General features: G+C 41.7%; 2 protein-coding genes across 3 annotated transcripts; both read left to right on the forward strand.

The window, feature by feature from the left end:
- Positions 1 to 5,350: 5,350 nt before the first annotated feature.
- On the forward strand, positions 5,351 to 6,085 carry olig4 (oligodendrocyte transcription factor 4; the record flags this gene model as incomplete). Its single annotated transcript, XM_084044638.1, has 1 exon — positions 5,351 to 6,085. One exon carries the CDS (start codon positions 5,351 to 5,353, stop codon positions 6,083 to 6,085), a length of 735 nt encoding a protein of 244 aa, XP_083900764.1.
- A 4,733-nt stretch (positions 6,086 to 10,818) lies between these two features.
- Positions 10,819 to 21,120, forward strand: bsdc1 (BSD domain containing 1). Of its 2 annotated transcripts, none has more exons than XM_084045561.1 (11): positions 10,819 to 10,843; positions 13,651 to 13,705; positions 13,875 to 13,991; positions 15,266 to 15,433; positions 16,017 to 16,071; positions 16,424 to 16,539; positions 16,629 to 16,697; positions 17,884 to 17,968; positions 18,130 to 18,606; positions 19,000 to 19,103; positions 19,424 to 21,120. In XM_084045561.1, exons 1-11 carry the CDS (start codon positions 10,833 to 10,835, stop codon positions 19,451 to 19,453), a joined length of 1,287 nt encoding a protein of 428 aa, XP_083901687.1. In that variant the 5' UTR covers positions 10,819 to 10,832; the 3' UTR covers positions 19,454 to 21,120. The 2 variants fall into 2 exon arrangements, with proteins under 2 accessions (XP_083901687.1, XP_083901686.1); XM_084045560.1 differs by lacking the exon at positions 13,875 to 13,991 and adding an exon at positions 14,037 to 14,180 and having other exon boundaries at positions 10,824 to 10,843.
- The last annotated feature ends 78 nt before the right edge of the window (positions 21,121 to 21,198 follow it).

Genomic DNA, 21,198 nt, shown 5'->3' on the forward strand with positions numbered 1-21,198 from the left:
AATGTGAAATATTTTATAATATTTTTGAAACATTTTAACAACACAAATCTTGTATGGGGTGGGGGGGGGGCCTGGCACAAAATATTTGAGGATGAGGCGGTCCGCAAACAAATACATATTAATTTGGGTGGTCCTTGACATGAAAATATTTGAGAACCACTGGTTTAAACAACATTAGGAAGCATGCCCAAATAAGCAACTACACTTTAGAAACAAGCCCAAAAAAACGCGACCCGAAACTTCAAATATTTACAAGCAACTTCACAGGAAAAAACAAGCCCAAAGTCACTTATAATAAGCGGACATGGCAACACTGCTCTAAACGCCAAAATGACCTGTCGCTGTGACCCTGAATGGACGGGAGGAGTTTTGAAAGGCACAGCGCAAAGAGGAAAGTCAAACACTCTTTAATGCAGGGTTAAAAATTGAGGGATTATATGGCAACATGGAGGGTGGCTACTCTTTTATTAAAGGGATCCAGAGCTCAGGGAGTCTTGTCTCTCTGTGTGGCCCCTTCCCCTTCCCCTCTGTAAACACATGAATACGAATGACAGGCACTCAGAGAATGGGATTTATAATCTGGTTTATCAATAGAGATAGAGCAGGATTGATCACTGTCCTTCTCTTCTCTAACACTAATCAATCATCCATATACAGTGATTGAAGAAGTGCTCACGTGTTTTACTTAAGTAAAAGTATCAATACTGCAATGTAGATATACTCTGTTACAAGTAGAAGTCCCAAAAAGGCATCAAAATATACTTGAAGTACCAAAAGTAAAAGTACCCATTGTGCAGAATGTCCCATTTCACAAGTTCAAAATGTATAAAAAAAATCTACAAAGTAACTAGTAACTAAAGTTTTCAAAAAACTGTAGAGGAGTAAAAGTACAATATTTTCCTCTGAGATGTAGTGGGGTAGAAGTAAAAGTATTGAAAATTGTAAATACTGAAGAAAGTAAAAAATACCTCAAAATTGTACTTAAGTACAATATTTCAGTGCATGTACTTTGTTACTTTCCACCACTGTCCATATATGATGTGGAGAGAGTACTAGAACTCTGACACAGATGATATCTATAAGAAAGGTCTGCAGCATCTAGATTTTAATATGCATAAAGTGAGACAGTTCAGCGTGGACAGAGATATATTGGTCTTGTTCTATCGCTCCTGTGTGGAGGAGAGCATTTAATAACCTTTTGTTCCATTGCCTGATACGTCTCATTGTCAGTGAAAAATTTTCTGTTTAGAATTATTACGAAAACTGAATTCCACTGGCCTTGGCTGTGTGGCTAATAAAAAAAAGTATCAATCAATTCAATTCAAAGGAGCTTTATTGGCATGAGAATAATCTATCTATATATATTTTAAGAGTCAACTATGTCCAGTAAAATTGCTGGACAACAGCAAATGTACATAACAATGACCTGTGAGTTCTGAGCGTTGAGGAAAGGGGCAGGCAATTAGATATAGATCACAATCACATCCCATAATTAATGTATAAAAGCTGTTACTATCAGGCAGAAGTGCAGGGCTGGGCATCAGGGGCATCAATATTATATTACATTGATATTGTAATATGAGACTAGAAGTGAAATTATTATTAGTCATAAATGTCATTACCAAACTGTTATTTGCCTTTACCCACCAAGTTAATACGTATAGGCACTACTTATGATTATGAAATATGTAATTGTGTTAATATTTTGTACCAATTGTCATCTCCACAATATCGTCACATTATTGACATCTAGGTATTTGGTGCTGATGTGGTGGTTGGTAATGTAGTTGCATTTGTCTGATGATTGCTGCCAGACTAATATCAATCTATCTATCTATCTATCTATCTATCTATCTATCTATCTATCTAGATTCTAGAATATCCTACTCTAGTAATATACTTGACCTTTATACTTAAGTTCTTTTACTCGACTTAAATATCACTCAAATAGAAGTCAAGCGTCTATACAAATATGAGTGGCCCGTGTTTGGGGGAGAGAAGCCGGGCATGGAGGGTGAAATCTACATCCTCTCGGTGGGGCTCCTCACTGGCAGGTGAGCCAGTAGGATACAACAGCAGTGATAACACACAAATGTGTGTGGGGAGTAAGTAATTGGCAACTAAATTGGGGAGAAAAATGCGTAAAAAAGAAAAAGAAAAAGGTGAGTCTGAGAGTGTATCAAGAACGAAATCAGGACCATTGTGTCCACCACAGTTAATTAGGACCTGGCCCAATTAGAAGCCAGGAAGTCCAGCAGTTGCATTGGCCCGAAGCCTAACGATGGGAGAATCCATATGCTCCCAATAAAAGACCTGGAGTCGGCCCTCAACTTCTCCCAATTATAATATCACTGAATGTTGGCAGAGCCAAGACACCCGGCAGGGCCCCCTGCTGGAGAAGTGACGGGGGGGGGGGGGGGGGGCGGGGTGGGGGGGGGCACTTGATTCTCAGGCCTAGTTAGGTCTGCGTGTGTGTGTGTGTGTGTGTGTGTGTGTGTGTGTGTGTGTGTGTGTGTGTGTGTGTAGTGTGTATGTGTGTAAGTATGTGTGTGTGTATGTATGTATGTATGTATGTATGTATGTATGTGTGTGTGTATGTGTGTGTGTGTGTGTGTGTGTGTGTGTGTGTGTGTGTGTGTGTGTGTGTGTGTGTGTGTGTGTGTGTGTGTGTGTGTGTGTGTGTGTGTGTGTGTGTGTGTGTGTGTGTGTGTGTGTGTGTGTGTGTGTGTGTGAGGCACACATGTAGGGATGCAGTTCGCCAGACATCTGTAGAGACCCCACAGTTCATGTGAGTCCATCAAAGCACCATGGTACAAATACTCAGCGATCACAGCAAACACACTCCCACGGCCAAACCACTTTCTACCAACATCATCAACTCCTGCACAAAGACGAGACACCCACGGCTGCTGCTGCTGCAGAGCCTCTGCTGGGGTTTAGGTAAATATCAACTAGGACGTCCTACTGTGTACCAGTCAGTGAAAAGCAAACACAGCCTTAGATCATCTGCCAGGAGATGAAAAGACAACACATTCCCGAAGGCACTTTCATTTGAAATGAATGCAAACTGGCGCCATTATTGTTCACACAGGCATTGGATCGATAGCACATATCCAGGGTTCACAAAACTGATCTATACCCTTCTTTCTTTTTCTTTTTATTCCAAATGGGGGGACACAAACACTACATTATTATATTCTGTAGCATGCAATGCTCTGTTCACTGGAGGTTTGCTTGGCAGAAATCAATCAGGACATTCCTGACAAGTGAGACACCACAGAGAGTGGGATGTGGAGAAGACACACATCTTTCACGATTAAAAAAAAAAGATTGCAGATCTACAAGCTTGTAGCGCAGCCCTCTGTGACGCGCTTTGAGATTGTATATCTGCTATTTTTGAATAGCCAAAGAAATCTTAAAGGACAGATGCTATCCCGGCTAGACAAGATTCAAATACTTTATTCGTCACAAGTCACATGCTCATACATGTACTGTATGTGCAGTGAAACGTTGGTGTGTCAGAGACTCCACCACACTGTACTAAGAGTGTCCAACATACTGTATATACAAGGTAAATACAATTGGGTCATTAATGTTATAATACAAGTAAAGTGCTAAATAGCAATAAGTAATATAGGGTAAAGTGCATAAAGTGTAGACAATGTAAGTCATCTGACAGATGTGCCAAAAAACCCTGCAATACTGTACAATTTAGAATTTGAAATGACATCTTCCCTGGTTACTGAGGTAGGGTATATGTATAAGTTGCAGCCAAAAAATACACAAAATATAAATGATGAATAATAGTGAAGAGAAGAGAATAGAAGAGAAGAGAAAGAGCCTGCTATCTCAGCAGCAAGATTAGATCAACAGAAATTCATCTGGACATCAATCCAGGGAGGATTTTATGTCACCAAATGGAAAAGCGCTCTGATCCGAGATGAGAGAGATGAGATGAGATGTTATCGTCAAATAATTTCAGTGAGGCCTGTCTGGTATCGTGCCTTGCAGCCCCATTCCACATCAAGAGGACATTGCAATCAATCTCAATCACCTCAGATGTGTTCTAAAATGATGGTGGGAGCTTACAAATGCCTCAAATCATATAATAATATTTTTTTATGGCAAAACCAACCTTCAAAGCTATGTTACTGAAAGAGTAACTAATATGCCCTATTCTACGGTATGGAAGTAAGGTCATGGTATAGGTCTGACCCCATTTAGGGATCTTTATGGTTGAATGAGGTCTAATACAATGCTGCTCCTACTGTTTGGTATCTCTTAAAATACCTTCACCCCCTTCCAGCGGTGGCGATGTGATTTCGCAGACTGTTTGGGGGTTAAAGTCGTATTGAATCTAACCTCTTTGTCTCAAACCCGCTGGCTGAATTGTACCTAGTCTGTCATTAACGGCGTCCTTGTCTATGTCTAAGCACCACAGAGGGTGCCTCATACCTTTCTCTCCTCTGTGTCATGGATACCGTATGTAAATAAGCCCGGCCGCAAGCCACCTTTTATCTAGGTATTGTGAAAAATGGTCATAAGTTCAGACCCAAAATTACACATCTAACCATCCAAAAGGTGGTTGCTTTCACTGTCAATTAAACATTTCAATGACTAGATACAATTGTGTTTAACCTGTTCATAAGAAACAGATTCTGGTTCAGATCCCCCCCCCTCATACTAAATAAAGATGTATTCCCTCACTAAAGAGCAAAAGTGTGTATGATAAACGGACATCAATTAAATCTCTCTACATACATCTATATCTTCCATAATATATCTTCCATATGAGGATCATATTACTAATTCTAACATGAAAATAACTTCTATGTTTGGAAGATCAACATGATATTAGTCAGATAATTTCAATTTTAAGGCCTTAAACAGTCCTGTTTAACCCGTGGGTGTGCTCCTTAACATGTTAATTCACCCCTGCCTGGTTAATGTGTAGGGGTGGAACAGTTTTAGAGGGGGTGGAGAGGTAGGGTGGGGGTTGTAGAGTGGGGGTGGGAGAGGAGTGGTGAAAGTGTGTCCCTTCTGCAATTGGCTGTGGCCCTAAGTGTCTCATTATGCGCCTTATTGTTCCTTTGTTGGCCTGGGGGGTATAAATACACCCAGCAGGCCTGTTGGGGGTGACAGTTGAATCAGAACCTCTCCTAGAGACAGTCTCATCACCCGATACAACACCAGCAAGCTCAGACGCCAGTGAGAGTGTGAGAACATCAACCTCAGGGGACAGAGGCCTTCTGCATTCATAGCCACAGCGTGAAGACCAAGACCTCGTCGACTTTTATCCCATTTTAGATTTTGGGTTGTATTTTTTTGTGCTTTATATTTCTGAATGAAGATGGATTCCGATGCTAGCTCCAACGGCAGCCGCTCTTCGTCTCCAGACCTGGTGGTGGACGACCACGTCGGAGGGTTCTTCGCCAACAAGATGTTCCAGAACTACTGTCACGAGCAAGGCAGGGAGCCAGGCCATCACTCTGTCGGAGGTGGCAAGATGAAGAGCGGAGGCGATCCCGAGGAGGGGGGGCAAGACCTGAGGCTGAAGGTCAACAGTCGGGAGAGGAAGAGAATGCACGACCTGAACACGGCCATGGACGGCCTGAGAGAGGTCATGCCCTACGCCCAGGGGCCCTCCGTCCGCAAGCTATCCAAGATCTCCACCCTGCTGCTGGCCCGCAACTACATCCTCATGCTGTCCACCTCCCTTGACGAGATGAAGAAGCTGGTGGGGGACGTGTACGGAGGCAGCGCCGCGGCCCAGAGCCGGTCGGCGGCGACCCACCCCCGCATGGGCCCCGCTCCTCCCGCACCGCACATCTCGCTGCATCCTCTGGCCCATTCCCTCCACTCCCTGGTGGGCAGCACGGCGTCCTCTCTGCAGCACCCCTCGGTTCCGGCCCCCCACTCGCCCCCGTCGGCCGGCTTCCTCGGGTTCCACGCTCCGGTCCACGCCCACGGCCTCCTGAAGGACCCGCTCCACTTGAGCGGTTCCTACAGGCACTTCCCTGGCATGCCCTGTCCCTGCGCCCTGTGCCAGCCTCTGCCCGCGACCACAGCCACCCTGCACAGGTGAGCAGGAGACTCTTTGAACAGCAGAGAGCTGGATGTCTCTGAGAGTGTACAAATGGGACGCAGAGGGTCCAAGAAGACTTAAATGAACTGATCAAACTCTGGCAGGAGCCAGGGCCTGTAGATACTGTATATATTGTATGTTTTTTATCATGTAAACCGCTGCTATTTTTGATAATTAATCTTTTTTTTGCTTTTATAACACTGAACATTTTAAAATGCACTGGGGCTTTATCGGGATAAAGATTGTTGCTTCTAATTTATCAGATATCTGTTGTGGTGAAACGGTGTCTAAAATGAGGAACCGTTGTGTCCTATTGTGCAGGTTTTCTATTTTCCTAAATTAAATTTTGTTATAATGAATATTTTGTTTCTGTTCTTTCTTTCTCTGGGTTAAAAAAAAAACTTTTTTCAAACATAATTTTCAAAATGATTTGTGAGTTGGGGTATAGTTTTCAAATTAATTTGTTACAAGTAAGAACTTTTTTTATACTCACATTGTGTGAAGGGAGTATTTGCCAAAAAGAACATATCTTAACAAGCTAACAACGTGCCGCGGTGCGATCTGTTATTTTTGGCAAGTGACACCATCAAACTACGGTATCAATTATACATTTATTATAAATTATGCTTAAGTAGGAGAGAGGTATAGCTATTGAAATAGTGGAGGCTAGACTCCCTTGGCTAGACCCAGTGGGGTGTATTGGCGTATGGAAGAGAGTAGAGGAGGTAGGTGGAGGGATAGATGGAGGGAGGGAGGAAAGGAGGAGGAGGAGGGTATTTAGGAGAGAGGGGTATTGGTTGCTAACCCACTTTGGAGAGTCCTTCCTCTCAAAGAGGAACAGAAGGGCCAGACAATGCACTTGCACATGTGGCGTTTGAGAGCTCGAGGGACCATCCATCTTCACCTCAACAGGGTGTAGGAGATGAAAGGATGACACAGGCGCCGGCAAGGCGCGTCACTTTTGTCTGACACAGACGAGAGAGAGGGGACAGAGCCACGGTCCTCCTCTCATCTTTTTCTTGGCCCAGGGCATTTGTCCCTGTCCAATAAAAATATGGCTGTATTGGTATTAGAGCGAATGTGAAATGGATATGGTTAATGCATGGACAATCTCAATAGGCCTCCGGTTAGAGCCGTATATACAAGATTAGATTTGTGTGAGAGAAAAGAAATGGGTTCAAACAAAAGTATCAAACATATCATGGTCACTAAAAATTGCACTCATAAGTTGTTGCACTTATATTGAACACCAAGCGTTCCAATAAAAACATTATAATTTGATAGGTGTAAACAATGATCAATTAAATAAACTGCAAGCACAGTCATTATGGAAGTTGACTGCCATGAGCGTAGTTTAGTCAAACAGCAAAACAATGGCTGGCCCTCACTTAGCAACAAATCAAGCGTGTAAAATACATGCTTTTTCCTCCCACGGGCTGACAGATGAGCTGGAGATGAGGAGGGGAGAAATTAAGAGATGTAACTCCTTTGGCTCCTGCCTCCCTCCCACCCCTTCCTCCTCCTCCTCCTGTGAGCCCTCAATAGGTGGAGGACAATAGGACACAAAGGCCGAGGGAGGCCAAGCTCTCGTGCCTGGAACACAGACCTCCTCCATTCAATCTACATTTCATCATGGTAACAAGCGCTGTCGGGCCAGAAGCCCTGACACTCCGCTCGCCACAAAGGCGGTTAGCTCTAATTTATGAGGCTATTGAAACTGTAAAGGGCCCCTGTCACTGCTGGGGGACTGTCAGCTGTGGGATGTCCCAGTGGGGGGAGGCAGCTGCCAGCCCAGGCCAGGCCAGGCAACGGAGCTTCTGTCGTGGGGAACCAGTGCTGCTGCGTCACCTGGTACCCGGTCCCCCCCCCCCCCCCCCCCGTCACTGAGACCCGGGGTCCTCCCACAAGGTTTCCCCCCTTTTATTTGGGCACAGGTGGGAATGGGAAGCAGAACACATTGTGGGGATTAGTGGGGGATCTGTCTCCCTTTGCTCTAGGTGGATAATTAGGGACATTGACTTGTGCAAAGCTGGTGTTTCCTGATCGACACCAGATGGTGTTAACCCACAGTGTGGCGTGGCAGGCAGAGGGTGTGTGAATGTCTGGGTGTGGTGTGTGTGTTTGTGTGTGTGGGGGGGTAATGGATATGAATCTTAAATCATACAATATGGACACTGGACAGTGCCTCTGTGAACAACATATGCTTAACAGCAATGGCAGCACTGGCTTTAACCACTTAAGCCCTATATACTTTATTCTATTTGTTGAATACAACGCATTGTTGTGTTGTGAGCTCGTAAACCAGCAATTTTCACTTTTATTCTTGCTATGCATTAGCCAGACTAATAGACTATTAAAGGCTTTACATTTTTTCCACAAGAGTGCCTTGGTCTCGTCCCTTTTTTTTTGCAGCAAGTTTCACTATAAAATGTGGGATTTCTTTTACCCACATTTTGCCTATAGTGACATGCCCAAAATAGGGGCGCTAGGCTTAAAGTGGTTAGGACTGTAGTGTTCTTCATAATAAATTGTAAAAATGACATTGAGACACAAGATACGTGATTATATAGAGGGGAATAGCTGCCCTAAAATGCTTGTGGAATGTATTATAGTTTTCCTAGTATTCAGAAGCAAACAAAAACGCATAAAAACAAAGAAAGTTTTTATGCATAAGCATAATTTATAATAAATGTATAATTGATACCGTAGTTTGATGGGTTAGGGTTAGCATAGGACAACATAGGAAGCTTGTGTTTCTACAACATCCCTTTTTCAGACTATACAGTATATCCCCCTCAGACAAAACCAGGACTCAAATATGTTATTACAAACTGTTCAGCTGACCTGACATCAGAGATTCAAGCACAAAAACCAAAGAAAGGCACTAAACTGTGCAAACAGTCCGCAAAATTCTCTCCTGAATATTAGTCCATGGGTCATCCCATTGAACGTTGACAGATGGATAGGTTAACTGATTCTGATGCTAATCAATAGAGGGGTGCGTGTTCATCTTGGCTCAGCAGAGTGTGCATCGACAGAGTTAATTAGGGGACTGAAAGACCCAATTAAAAGGATTGAGGGCCTGGACAGAGCAGACATATTGCAGAACATACGCACACATTGTGCAGCGTCTGGATACAGGGGAACTTCAATTAAGTGAGGACACTCATCCAGAAGCTTGTTGTCTGACCTTTTTCTTTTTTTCATTTTACACTTGCTTCCCTTCGCCCAAAATGTGGACAATGACAGGGCACAGATGGGAGGGGTCAGCACATAATTCATAGGCATTCACACACAGGTACGCCCACAGAATTATACAACCAGTCATTGGGGTCTACAGTCTGCAGTGATTCAGATGGGAACTGCTAGACGCTGATAAAAGCAGTAACACACAGTAGGTTTAATTTGGATACATGTCAATTTCATATCCATGCAGATGGAATTAAAGGCTGAATACATTTTAGATATTAAGCTTGTATACCTACGGTATATGTATACCTTTGTGGTAACCTGCTTGGTTTGCCTTCAGTCTGCACAGGGCATGAAGATGGAGCTAAATATATAATAAATATATATACATTTATATATCCAAACATTTCAGAAAATAGCCGATCACAAGTTGCGAGCTTGTTTCTTTGCTACCTTTGCAAAGATACACTGTCATACGCTGAGGGCACAGCAATTGTATTTGTATAGCAAATTTAAACAAACAACGCAATTCAATGTGCTGCATGAAGCAAAGGAAACACAGTTAAAGGGCAAGACCACTTTGGTAGAGGTTTGGGTTGTGTTGTTGTTACCTTGCCATGGTGTAACTCCAAAGGTGGACATGAAATGATCATGATCATTCTAAATATGCTCCTCATTGACTTACATTGTACGGTAAAACAGCTCTCAAAGTCACTCTTTTAGCATGTAAATGAACGTAAACAAAGTTGATTCAGATGCATCAACAAACCCACTACTGTTTGCAAAACCAGTTCCTGTTGATTTTGGCCATTTTTATTAGGAAGAAAACCCGCACTGGATCTGTGGATCCGGATCCGGATCTTCAAATAGTAAAATCAACAGGAAGTTGGCATCAGTTGGCTAAAAGAGTAACTTTGAGAGATGTTTTGCCGTACAATGTAAGTCAATAAGGAGCATATTTTGAATGATCAATTTCTAATCAATGGAGCAATTATTGTTGATTTCTTGTCCAACTTTGGAGTTACATCATGGCAAGGTGACTACTCAACCCAAACCTCTACCAAAGTTGTCTTGCCCTTTAAGGGCCATTCACACTGAGCACTATAACTATAAAAATGTAGTTTTAAAAATCGTTCCAAGTAAAGTGGATGGCAGAGTTCATAACTACTATAAAGAAATATACAATGATGAAAGATATAGTTATAGTGCTCAGTGGGAATGGCGCCTTTTACAATGACATTAGAATGCATAAAACTAAATAAGTAAAAAATAACAGATACACTGAAGTTTTTTAAATATGGATATATTATATATATATATATGTATATATCATCATTTTTTACATGTAAAATTATACCTAGCTGGATATTCATTTTGGATGGAATCTTTCAAGCTATGATCACTGCCAGTCCTGGTAGGCTAATAATATATGATTCGATCCATGAAGCAATGCTCCAGCCAGCAGCAGAGCGGCAGCAGTGCGCAAAACGCTCCTAGTCCACCCTTAAACCCCTACAGAAGAAGAAGAAGTAAATATTGATGATGTCATCGTGTGAAGATGGCTGAAGGGTGAGAGCGAAGTCGCACAAATAGTTTGATGTTTTTCATATTTAACGCTTTAGTTACGATGTTATACGACGATGTAAGGCTGCCTGCTGTCCGCTATGTGGTCGCAGCGTCGGTTATCCGGGCTGTTATTGTCGTTGTGTCAACGATGTTACGTACAAAGATCTGCAAATCATCTCAGGAAGTGTTCAGTTTGTTTACCAAAACTAGTGTTGCCATATCCGCTTATTATAAGCGACGTTGGGTTTGTTTTTCTGTAAAGTTGCTTGTAAATATTGGTGGTTGACTGGTTGTGGTTTTGGGCTCGTTTCTAAAAGGGTAGTTGCTTATTTGGGCTTGTTTCTAGTGTAGTTGCTTATTTGGGATCGTTTCTGGTGTAGTTGTTTATTTGGGCTTTTTTCCTAATTGATTGATTGAATACTTTAGCAGTTTGCCAAAAAATAAAGCACAGGAAAGGTCGGCTAAGAGGATTTAAAACCCAATAACGGCTATGGCTTGTTTCCATGGGGGTCCTTTGTACTCAATTCATAGACATTTAATGACAGACAGATACACTATTATGCAAAACATCATAACAACAAGTTGTTTAAACCAATCGACCTCGACCATTTTCTCAACCATTTTCATGTCAAGAACCCCCCAAATTAATGTGTATTTGTCTGACAACAACAATCCCAAAATGTTAATATATATAATATATATATATATTCAAAATGTTTAACTTTTTTCCCCATGCAAGATTTTTTTCTTCTTTTGAAAAAAGCACATCTACAAGCTCACAACGCGACAGATCTGCTATTTTCAAATAGCTGACGTGTATAGGTTTAAAGTGCTCATGTGGTAGTTGCTTCTTTTGGGCTCGTTTTTCATAGACCTGGTTTTGCTTGTTTCTTTCGCAGAATCTGGCAACACTGACCAAAACACTGCACCAGCTGGCTGCGTTTAGCATGTTAGCTTTAGCATCCATTCACTGTCTGGACGCGTTTACAGAATAGAACTAAAGCCCCTTCTTGTAATAATAACAACAATGTGTGGAGAATGATTAATATCTGACGTTCAACCGCACCCGACCTAAACGTGTCTGACACTGATGGCATTTAGGTATTATTAATAAGACATGTTCAGCCAACTTAGCATCATGCTAGGCAGTAGTTGACGTCTGGTATTTGCTTTGTCAACAACAACTGAACAAGATGACAGACATGTCATTACTCGTTTGTTATACAGGCATAACGTCCCATTGAGATGAATGAATAGTATTTTAAAACTGAGACCTGTTCACATACATGAATAAAATACATGATTATTTTATATGTGTATGTATTTAGCCTCGAGCAACTTAGATGATATAATGTTATTTGTTTATTCGAAAAGGATCCCCCATTAGCTGATGCCGTGGCAATCAGCTAGTCTTACTGGGGTCCACACAAAAACATATTACAAAACACATTAAGAAAACAACTACAACATTAAATTGCATTAATTCACATTACAGTTATCAATATCAATATAAAAACAGATTAAATTGCATTCATTTACATTAGTTACATAAATATTATACAACTGCTATCGGCATTGCAAGTTGCAATAACAGCCATTAACAGCCCATTCATCCAACAGAAAAGTCCTATCTGATTGTATTAAACTTTTTAAACTCTCCAATGTTGCACCATACCGGATAGCTTGGATTATCCTCTTGGGTCTCTCTGTCAAGTTTCATAAAGATCCACCGTTGTCATGTTATAAAGAGCTGCTTTCTGTCAATAAATTCAGTGCAGCGATTATTTTTTTCTGTGTGTTTGAGTTTGGAAGCGCCTGCTGCCTCTTGCTTTATGTTCCAAATTCAAACACTTAATCACTGCACGGAATTTATTGTAAGAAAGTAGGTCATAACATGTCTATAGGCTATTGTTATGAAACAAAAACTTGACAGATCCAAAGAGGATAACCCAAGCTTTCCGTACAGCATAATTATTGGTGAGTTTAACGTTGTTTAATACAATCAAATAAGACCTTTCTGTTGGATGAATGGGCTGTCAAGGGTGCAGAGCAGATAGCATTATAGTATCTAAGTTGCTTGCGGCTACATTTAGTTATTTTTATCTTGATACTTTATTTAATTTGTTGCTACAAAGTCGAGAAGCCGAAACAACCAAATAAACTTAGGCCTACTCGCGTACATGACATGTACTGTAATGAATACAGTCTTGAAGGTTCATAAAATGAAGCTAGGCTGCAGCACAGAAAGAAAAGGACATTAAAAATTTGGTGGAGAACTCACACTTATGTCAACTTAATAACTCATCGAAGCCACCAGCGGGGATAATAAATAAATTAACTGGTTCCAGCACCATGAGGTCCGGGGACCCCCAGGGGTCCGTGGGGGAGGGTCCCCAGAATAAAAAAAATATTGCTTCAGAAATATAGTTTAAGCACTTTAACATTTATATACATACATCGGCTCTTAAAAATAAAAAGTAGATCAGAAAATAGCTGATCTACTACAAGCTCACAATGCGTCAAGCATTGTGAGCTTGTAGATCTGCCATTTTCAAAAGAAGGAAAAAAATGGACTATTTGAAACAATGCAACACAGACCTTGCATGTAAATCCCAGACAAAATATTTTCAGATGGGGGTCCTTAACATGTTTTTATTTACGTTGGCAGACTTATAAACTAAGCAGCAGTTGGGTCTTTTCATTGGAAACTTCACTGGAACACTGGTCTAGCATTCTGTTATGTGTTTTAAGTGAGAGCTTGTTTCACAGTTGGAATAATACTGGAATATTTAATTCTCTTCCAATTTTAGAGAAGGCTGGTGGGGCGGCTGGCTTCAGCAAAGCTTTCAGGTCGTCAAAGACAAGGTAAGCGCCCCATTAATACGGCTACCAATGTTTTTCTCAAAGTCTGTAACAACCTAATCTTTTTAACAAGCCAACATACATAGAATATTCTCGATGCCACTGTACTGAATACATAACAACATTAACCAACCAACTGTCTTCTGTCATCAATGTGCACCTTCTTTCCCAGTCATCTGAGGCCTTTGAATTCATAAAGCGAGACCTGACCGAGTTCAGCAATGTGGTACAACATGATACCGCTTGCTCCATCGTGGCTACAGCCAGCGCCGTCAGAAACAAACTTGCGGTAATTTTACGACTTATTTTTTTTTTGTTGTATGCTTTATTTCAGATAGGTCAGGGTAGTGAGACAGAGAACCAAGGACAGAGAGAGAGGAGAGACAACAAGACGAGGGTCGGATTCGATTCCGGGTCCTTGTGCTCACTAGGAGCACATGGTCTGTGCACTAGCTGGCAGAGTCTCCTGGCACAAACGGTAATTTACAACTTTAATCTGAGGCACTGTTCTAAAACAATCTTTGTTTCAACAAGCTGTTTATTCCCTGTAGAAGTATGGAAGGAGCAAGTTGTCTCCTAATGGTTTTTAACCCATTAAGACCATGAAAGCATCTGTACTTTTTAACCACTTTAACCATTATCTTATACTTTGGCTATTTTTTGAAGAATCATGATTTTTAAGCGAACATTTGTAACTCAAATCTTTGCTTCTGGGGATTCTACAAAATCAAAATCTTCTAAATCCTAACAGTTTTCTTGAAAACACTTATGTTGCTATCATGAGTGGTTCTCAAACTTTTTCATGTCAAGGACCACCCAAAATTATATGTATTTGGCTGCGGACCCCCCATCTCAAAATATGTTCTAGGGATCCCCCAGAAGCAAAGATTTGAGTTACAAATGTTCGCTTAAAAAAAAAGATATTCAATATATATATATTCAAAGATTTACACACATTTTCACGATTAAAAAAACATTTGCAGATCTACAAGCTATAGACATAGTGCTGCACTCGGTGCTGCTCTATGAGCTTGTATATCTGCTATTTTTGAATAGCAAAGTATAAAATAATGGTTAAAGTGGTTACACAGATGCGTTCCCGGTTTTAATGGATTACAGAATGATAAGTATGTAGTAATCATTAGAAATAAGGCTAATTGCATGGATTCAAGTTCTCAGTCGCCACCATTGGATTCCATAGAAGCCAGCATGTCTTCTATGGAAGTGTGTTTGCAGCGAAAACAGCCTATAGCTTGTAGACGGGCTGTTTTCGGTTATTATTTTAAGCATTTCTGGTGGTCACAACTAGCAATATGTTCAGAAGCATTTTCCATAAAATCTTAATAGTCTTGGATATTTCATACTTTTGTGTAAAAGAAAAGGTTAAATCCTCCGTCTGTGAGTTCTTCACCTGGTTGGCAGTATTACAAAGTAGTACAAATCGCACACTAGGACTTGGTCATACAAACATTTTTAGTTGTGAGTTTTATTTTTGCTTTAATCCATGTAATTGAGTAGCTGGTGATTTCTAATCTTCTGCATGTCATTGTACAACGTATTCAGGTGGAGGGTTCCTCAGAAACCACAGAGAAGGTGAAGAAGGGCCTTTCCAGTTTCCTAGGGGTGATTACGGACACGCTCGCCCCGCCCCCTGATAAAACCATAGACTGTGATGTCATCACGCTGGTGGCAACTCCGGCGGGCACCACAGAGATCTACGACAGCACCAAGGTGGGCATCAGTCTTATCTGAAGCACGTAGAATCAGGTTTTCCCCGAGCCATGTTCAGAAGCCCATCTCCTGGACGTGATGCTAGTATGTCACGTGCCAAGCAGGGAGGAATTGGGCACCATTTTTGGCATTATTCTTAGTATTTTGTATGACTTGGCCGGGGAAATCCTATCTGTAATATGGACTATTAACTTTGAGTTTAGAGAAGTGTATATTGTAATATGTACCGAGTGGAAAGTCTCAACAAAATCTGTGTTCACATTCTTGTGTTTCTGCGGTTGTTTCTCATTCTTCCCTTTTCGTGAAGGAAAGGATAAGTTTAACAGCTAAAGCCACGTTTAGATGTCAAACAAACAAAATGTGACCTTGAATGATTTTGACATAAGAAAAGCTCTTTGAAAGCATCCAACATTGGTTTAATTCCGGACAGAACATTTGTATCAAACCAATCCACAGTGTTGAACCAAAGTACGGTACACTCAGTAACAAATGCTAAGAGCAACGGAGTAGCCGTGGAGCTGTTAAATGTGATCACATGAATCTCAGACAGATAACCACAGCAAATCATATGCTTCCCCCCCAGGCTCGTCTGTACAGTCTACAGGCCGACCCTGCTACATACTGCAATGAGCCTGACGGTAAGAGACACATCACAGAGAACTAACTTGTGACTCTACGGAAATGGTAGATGGTTTTCCTCGGCGTTACATGCAAACATCCCATGTATTTAAGTCTTACCTTAGAGAAAAGCATTGCTGCAATATTTCATATTCCATTCATAGCTATGAAAGCTTTTTGAGCTTTTCCTCAAATGCATATGCATGCTTGAGTCCCTGACACCACTCTGTATTTAGTTAAAGAAAACCATCTGCTGGAAGACAAAAGATGCAAAATGTAGAGGCTAAATATAAAGCTGAGGCTTACCACAAGTTTCCCCATATACTCTTCTGTGCCGCGCTTGTGTTTTCATCTGGAGTCGTTTGTCTCCAGGTCCCCCGGAGCAGTTTGACAACTGGCTGTCCAGCTTCAGCTTGGAGGAGAAGAAAGGAGAAGTATCAGAGCTTCTGGTCAACAGTCCCTCAATACGAGCCCTGTACACTAAAATGGTACAAGCTGTTGCCAAGTTGTACACATGAATGGAAGACCTCAGTTAGTTTTGGAACTGATAATGTTCTCTGTTACGTTTCACACACAGGTACCAGCAGCTGTAGCTCATTCAGAATTCTGGCAGAGGTATTTCTACAAATGCTTTCAGTTGGAGCAGGTACACATTTTTTTTTACCTTTTGAGAGTTCTCAAGTAGTGCGTTGCGCTGCCCAATTAAGAGCTTAGTTAGGCAGCATTTGTTTAGTTGTTGTGAAAGAGTTTGAATGCCACCAGAAGATCAACATAAGAAAATAAGCAGCAGATAATGTTAAAGAGGTGCTTCACCCACAGTCACAAAGCCTTTTCAACCTCTACCGTTTGAAACTTTCAGTGAGGTTGCACTGCTCACAAATGCTCATCATGTGTGGATGGATGTTATTGGGTGTGCGATGTGCAGGGGAAAGATTACTGTGTGTTTGTATATATTTGTATTCTTCATTGTTTTGTGAAGCACATTGAATATCTACATTGTCTGACATGTGCTATATATGAAATTGACCCCAATCATGATGCAACCTCACTGTTCCTGGAGTTACAAACCAGAACACCTGGTTTCTTTTTAGCCTGCAGGCTGGTGTCTCACATCCACTTCTCAGTTTCCACAAGACTAGACTTTAGTTATGCTAATAGTTACAGTACTTTCAATATAAGCAGTAACTTGATCATCCTGTTTTAACTCCAAATGAACACTCCCTTCTGGCTGCCATACTGTGGAACAAACTCCCCATTGCAGTTAGAACCGTGACTCCCAATCTTCCGCCGTAATCTGAAGACTCACCTCTTCAAACTCCACCTTAGCCCGTAGCACTTGCCCTTGACGACCTTGCAGGCTTATTCAAAAGGTTAAAATGTAATTTAGATAGCTTAATTGTTTTTTAGAGTTTCAATGTACAGATTTTTTTTTTTATATTATTTTTTTTAGACTTATGATAGGTTCTTGGTTTACTTTTTATCCTAGATTACCATTTCTATGCATTTGATGCATTACCTCATTCTGGATTGAGAGCGTCTGCTAAATGCCCAAATTGTAACGCAATCACTCTTCTTAGAAACACTGACTTCCGTTGTCACATAGCTACTTCTGATAACCAGAGCCCAGTGGCCCCAGCTTAATCGTGTAATATGTTTTATTTTTTTTTTCCTCTGAGATGTCGATGGTTAAAACAGCTACAATTTCTTGGGGTTGTGTCCAACAGTGCTACCTAATTTAAAGTCTCAACCTGTAGATGCCAGTGCCAGGGTGTATTTTTTTAAAGTTTTTTTACCACTACAATGAGTTGTTTTGTGTTCAATCTGCCCACCAGGAGGAGGCACGGAGAGTGGCCCTGAAGCAGCGAGCAGAGCAGACCGCTCATACGGAAACCCTGGGCTGGGAGGAGGAAGATGAGGGTAGGCTTCTTTGGCTATTCAAAAATAGCAGATATACAAGCTTGTAGCGCGGCATCAAGTGCCACGCTACGAGCTTGTAGATCTACTATTTTTTATAAATCGTGAAAAAAGCCTGTTAATACCAGTATAACAACTCTCTGTCGTACCACCGTTTACTTCAGATGACTTCCTGGGAGCCACGTCTCCATCCCGTCTCGACTTCACGCCTCCGCTGGACGACACCGCTGCCCTGCTGTCTCCGACCTCCAGATTTCCCACGACGGTGACAACGCTGAGCCCCGTGCTGTCTCCAAGCGGAGACGGCGCGCTCTCGGTCAGTAGCGACAGCGTCAGTCTGCCGACGCAGGTGGAGCTTCTGCCAGGGCCCGTGATGGTCACCGAGCTGGACGAGAAAATGACAGAAGCCAGCCTGGAGGACACGACCGACAAGGCACGGGACCACCAGAGGCCTGCAAAAGGTCCTGAGGCTCAAGTAGAAACGGCGGCCCAGCTGGAGGTTGCCGTTGGTGGGGTGTCGGCTGCTTCAAATGTCCCCGTCCCCACTCCCAGACCTGATGAAGGCGGGCCACAGGACCTGAGAGTGTTCGAACTCAACTCTGACAGCGGGAAGTCTACACCCTCCAACAACGGAAAGAAAGGTACGATGCAGGGCACCAGTGGGTGATTTGGGCGGGCGCATCAGCCATGTGGACTGGTTTGATCATGGTTTTGTCCCTGGTTTGATTCCAGTGTGTGTATAGTGAATAGTATATAAAGTTACATTCTTATTGCACAGGGTAGCACTCTATTTACTTGAATTTTACCATGCTGTTGGTTGACTAGGGTTCATGTCACTTACTCTGACTATCTTGCACTTTTTTCAAATTTTTCAGTTGACTTGATCAATATCTTATTTTTGTCTATCGAGAGACTGAATCCCAAAACATCAGGTTTAGGCATGTTGTCAACAATCAGAATGTTAAACAGATCCGTCCCGAGGTCACAGTTCAGGTGGGTGGTCTTATCTTGTCCTCTTCTGTAACCCCCTCCAGGTTCCAGTACTGATGTGAGTGAAGACTGGGAGAAAGACTTTGATCTGGATATGACAGAAGAAGAGGTCCAAATGGCACTCTCTAAAGTAGAAGCTTCCGGAGAGGTGGGTCCTACGATGGTTCACATTATAACTACCGTACACATGCGGAGCTGAGTTTAAAGTGCAGAACATGATTTGGAAGTAGAACCAGCTTGCGGATGTATACAGCCTCATTTAGATTTCTTTATTGATCACATGACAATGTTTCTATCCACATTGGATATTGATTGACCTGAAGAAGAATGCCATTGTCATAGTATAATCAATAAATAAATGTCTAAATTAGGCTTTACCTGAATTAAGTTTTTGTGCCGTTCACATAAATATTAAACACAACTGACTACCATAAATTCACATACCATTTCTCTTTTCTTCTTCTTCAGCTGGATGAGGACTGGGAGAACTGGGACTGAGAGCCGCTGAAGGAGCGCCAAGTTTCTGTCCCCACCATTAAAAGCTAGTTCTCTGCAGGCGAACCATGCTTAACGTGTTTTAACTCTTTGTCCACGCTGTCACCATGTCACGATTGTCCGTAGGGGAACGTCCGGCGGGATTTGGACCATATTGCTGAACCTGTTGGCACAGAGCAACAGGGAGACCAAGGCAGTAAGCTTTAGACGGCACCGTTAGCTGTCGGTTAGCGCCGCAAATAGGTCGCTGGCTAACGACTTAGTTCTCTTGGTTGTTTCTCGAGTAAATTCAGACTTAAAGAGAGCATATATGACACTAGTATAGACGCAGGTCGGTAATCGTTTTGGCTAAAAAGCCTAAAGCCTGATTTATACTTAGTTGCACACCGGTGTGGTGTGCCGAAAACAACGTGTTGCAGCGACCGGTTGATATCTTGTAGATCGACTATTTTCGGCATGCAACATCAGTACGCAACTTAGTTCACCCAAAACATTTCTCATTTTCTATCAATTACACACCCTGTGAAACCTTGAATTTGTGGAGATTGTTTTGTTTCTGTCGCATTCCTAAGCCAATAATTCGATGACCGGGTGGCTGCTCAGTAGGAGACTCAGTGGGAGACTCGGTAGGAGACTCAATTGAGTCTCTGCCGGTAATCAAATTATTGGCTTAGGAATGCGACAAAAACAAAAACATCTCCATGAATTCTATGCTTCATGGGGTGTGTAATTGATAGAAGATAAGTATTTTTTTGGATGACTACTCCTTTAAGTATAACAGGGCTTTAAGGGGATGCCCATTGATTAGGCCGAATGTGAATGGTTTCACCACAGCAGGGAAGGGAGTGGGTGTACTCTGTTTTGTTTTCTTCTTTTATGCCATTCAATACATGATGTATGATGATGTTTCAAGTGTAATACAGAGTTGGGGAAAGAAGTTTTCCTTCAGGCTGCAGAATAGCCATAAACTGTAACGCTGCTTATTGATTTATAAGATGAAATATCTCACCAGTGGAATTTATTTTAGTCTCTTCTCTTCTGGACTTATGGTTTAACTCTTTATGTACCATTTGTCCCCCCTCTGCGATCGGATAGCCTTTATCTTATGCGCGTATTCAAAATGAAAAAAGTATATATACACCTATATATATTTTTGGCGTTTATATGGTTTTATTCATGCTTTTCATTTTGTATTCACTCCAGACTCTGGATACATGGCCTTGTAAAGCCTAATAGCCTGATATAAATTAAGCATAATTTATACTACGTCACACAACGTTGATTGCTGCTGACAATAATTGATAGCAAATTGGTTATCTTCGGCGAGCAGCACCGTCTTGCGATGAAGCATAATTCCGGCTTAAGACACACAGTAGTGTGGTAATGCGATCCAAATGTTTGCCATTTTGTTATTAATGATCTGATTCAAAACACATTCACTTTTGTACATACTGTCTTTGTCCCTCTCTGTTAATTATTCCACCTTTTCCATGCCGCGTGATAACTAAATATCACAGGCTAAAGTGACGTTTATTTTCTGTCAACATTCAGATGTTTACATCTATTAGTCTGTTGTCTGTTATTCTCATTGGAAGGGAGAGGGAACTCATGTATTGTCAATCATTTGAGCAAGAAGTCTCTCGTGACTTAATAAAAGAGAATGCAAACTTGATGCCTGTGTCTTGAGTTCAGAATGGAGTGGTGTACGTATACTCATAGAAAAACTGAATGGATGAACTCATGTGTTA

This window comes from Gymnoscopelus microlampas (assembly GCF_963454915.1).
Source record: "Gymnoscopelus microlampas genome assembly, chromosome: 20".
NCBI lineage: Eukaryota > Metazoa > Chordata > Actinopteri > Myctophiformes > Myctophidae > Gymnoscopelus > Gymnoscopelus microlampas.

Coding starts and splice junctions, on each gene's coding strand:
- bsdc1 (XM_084045560.1), top strand. Junction 15,434..16,016: donor AGATCTACGACAGCACCAAG/GTGGGCATCAGT, acceptor CTTCCCCCCCAG/GCTCGTCTGTACAGTCTACA. Junction 16,072..16,423: donor ATACTGCAATGAGCCTGACG/GTAAGAGACACA, acceptor GTTTGTCTCCAG/GTCCCCCGGAGCAGTTTGAC.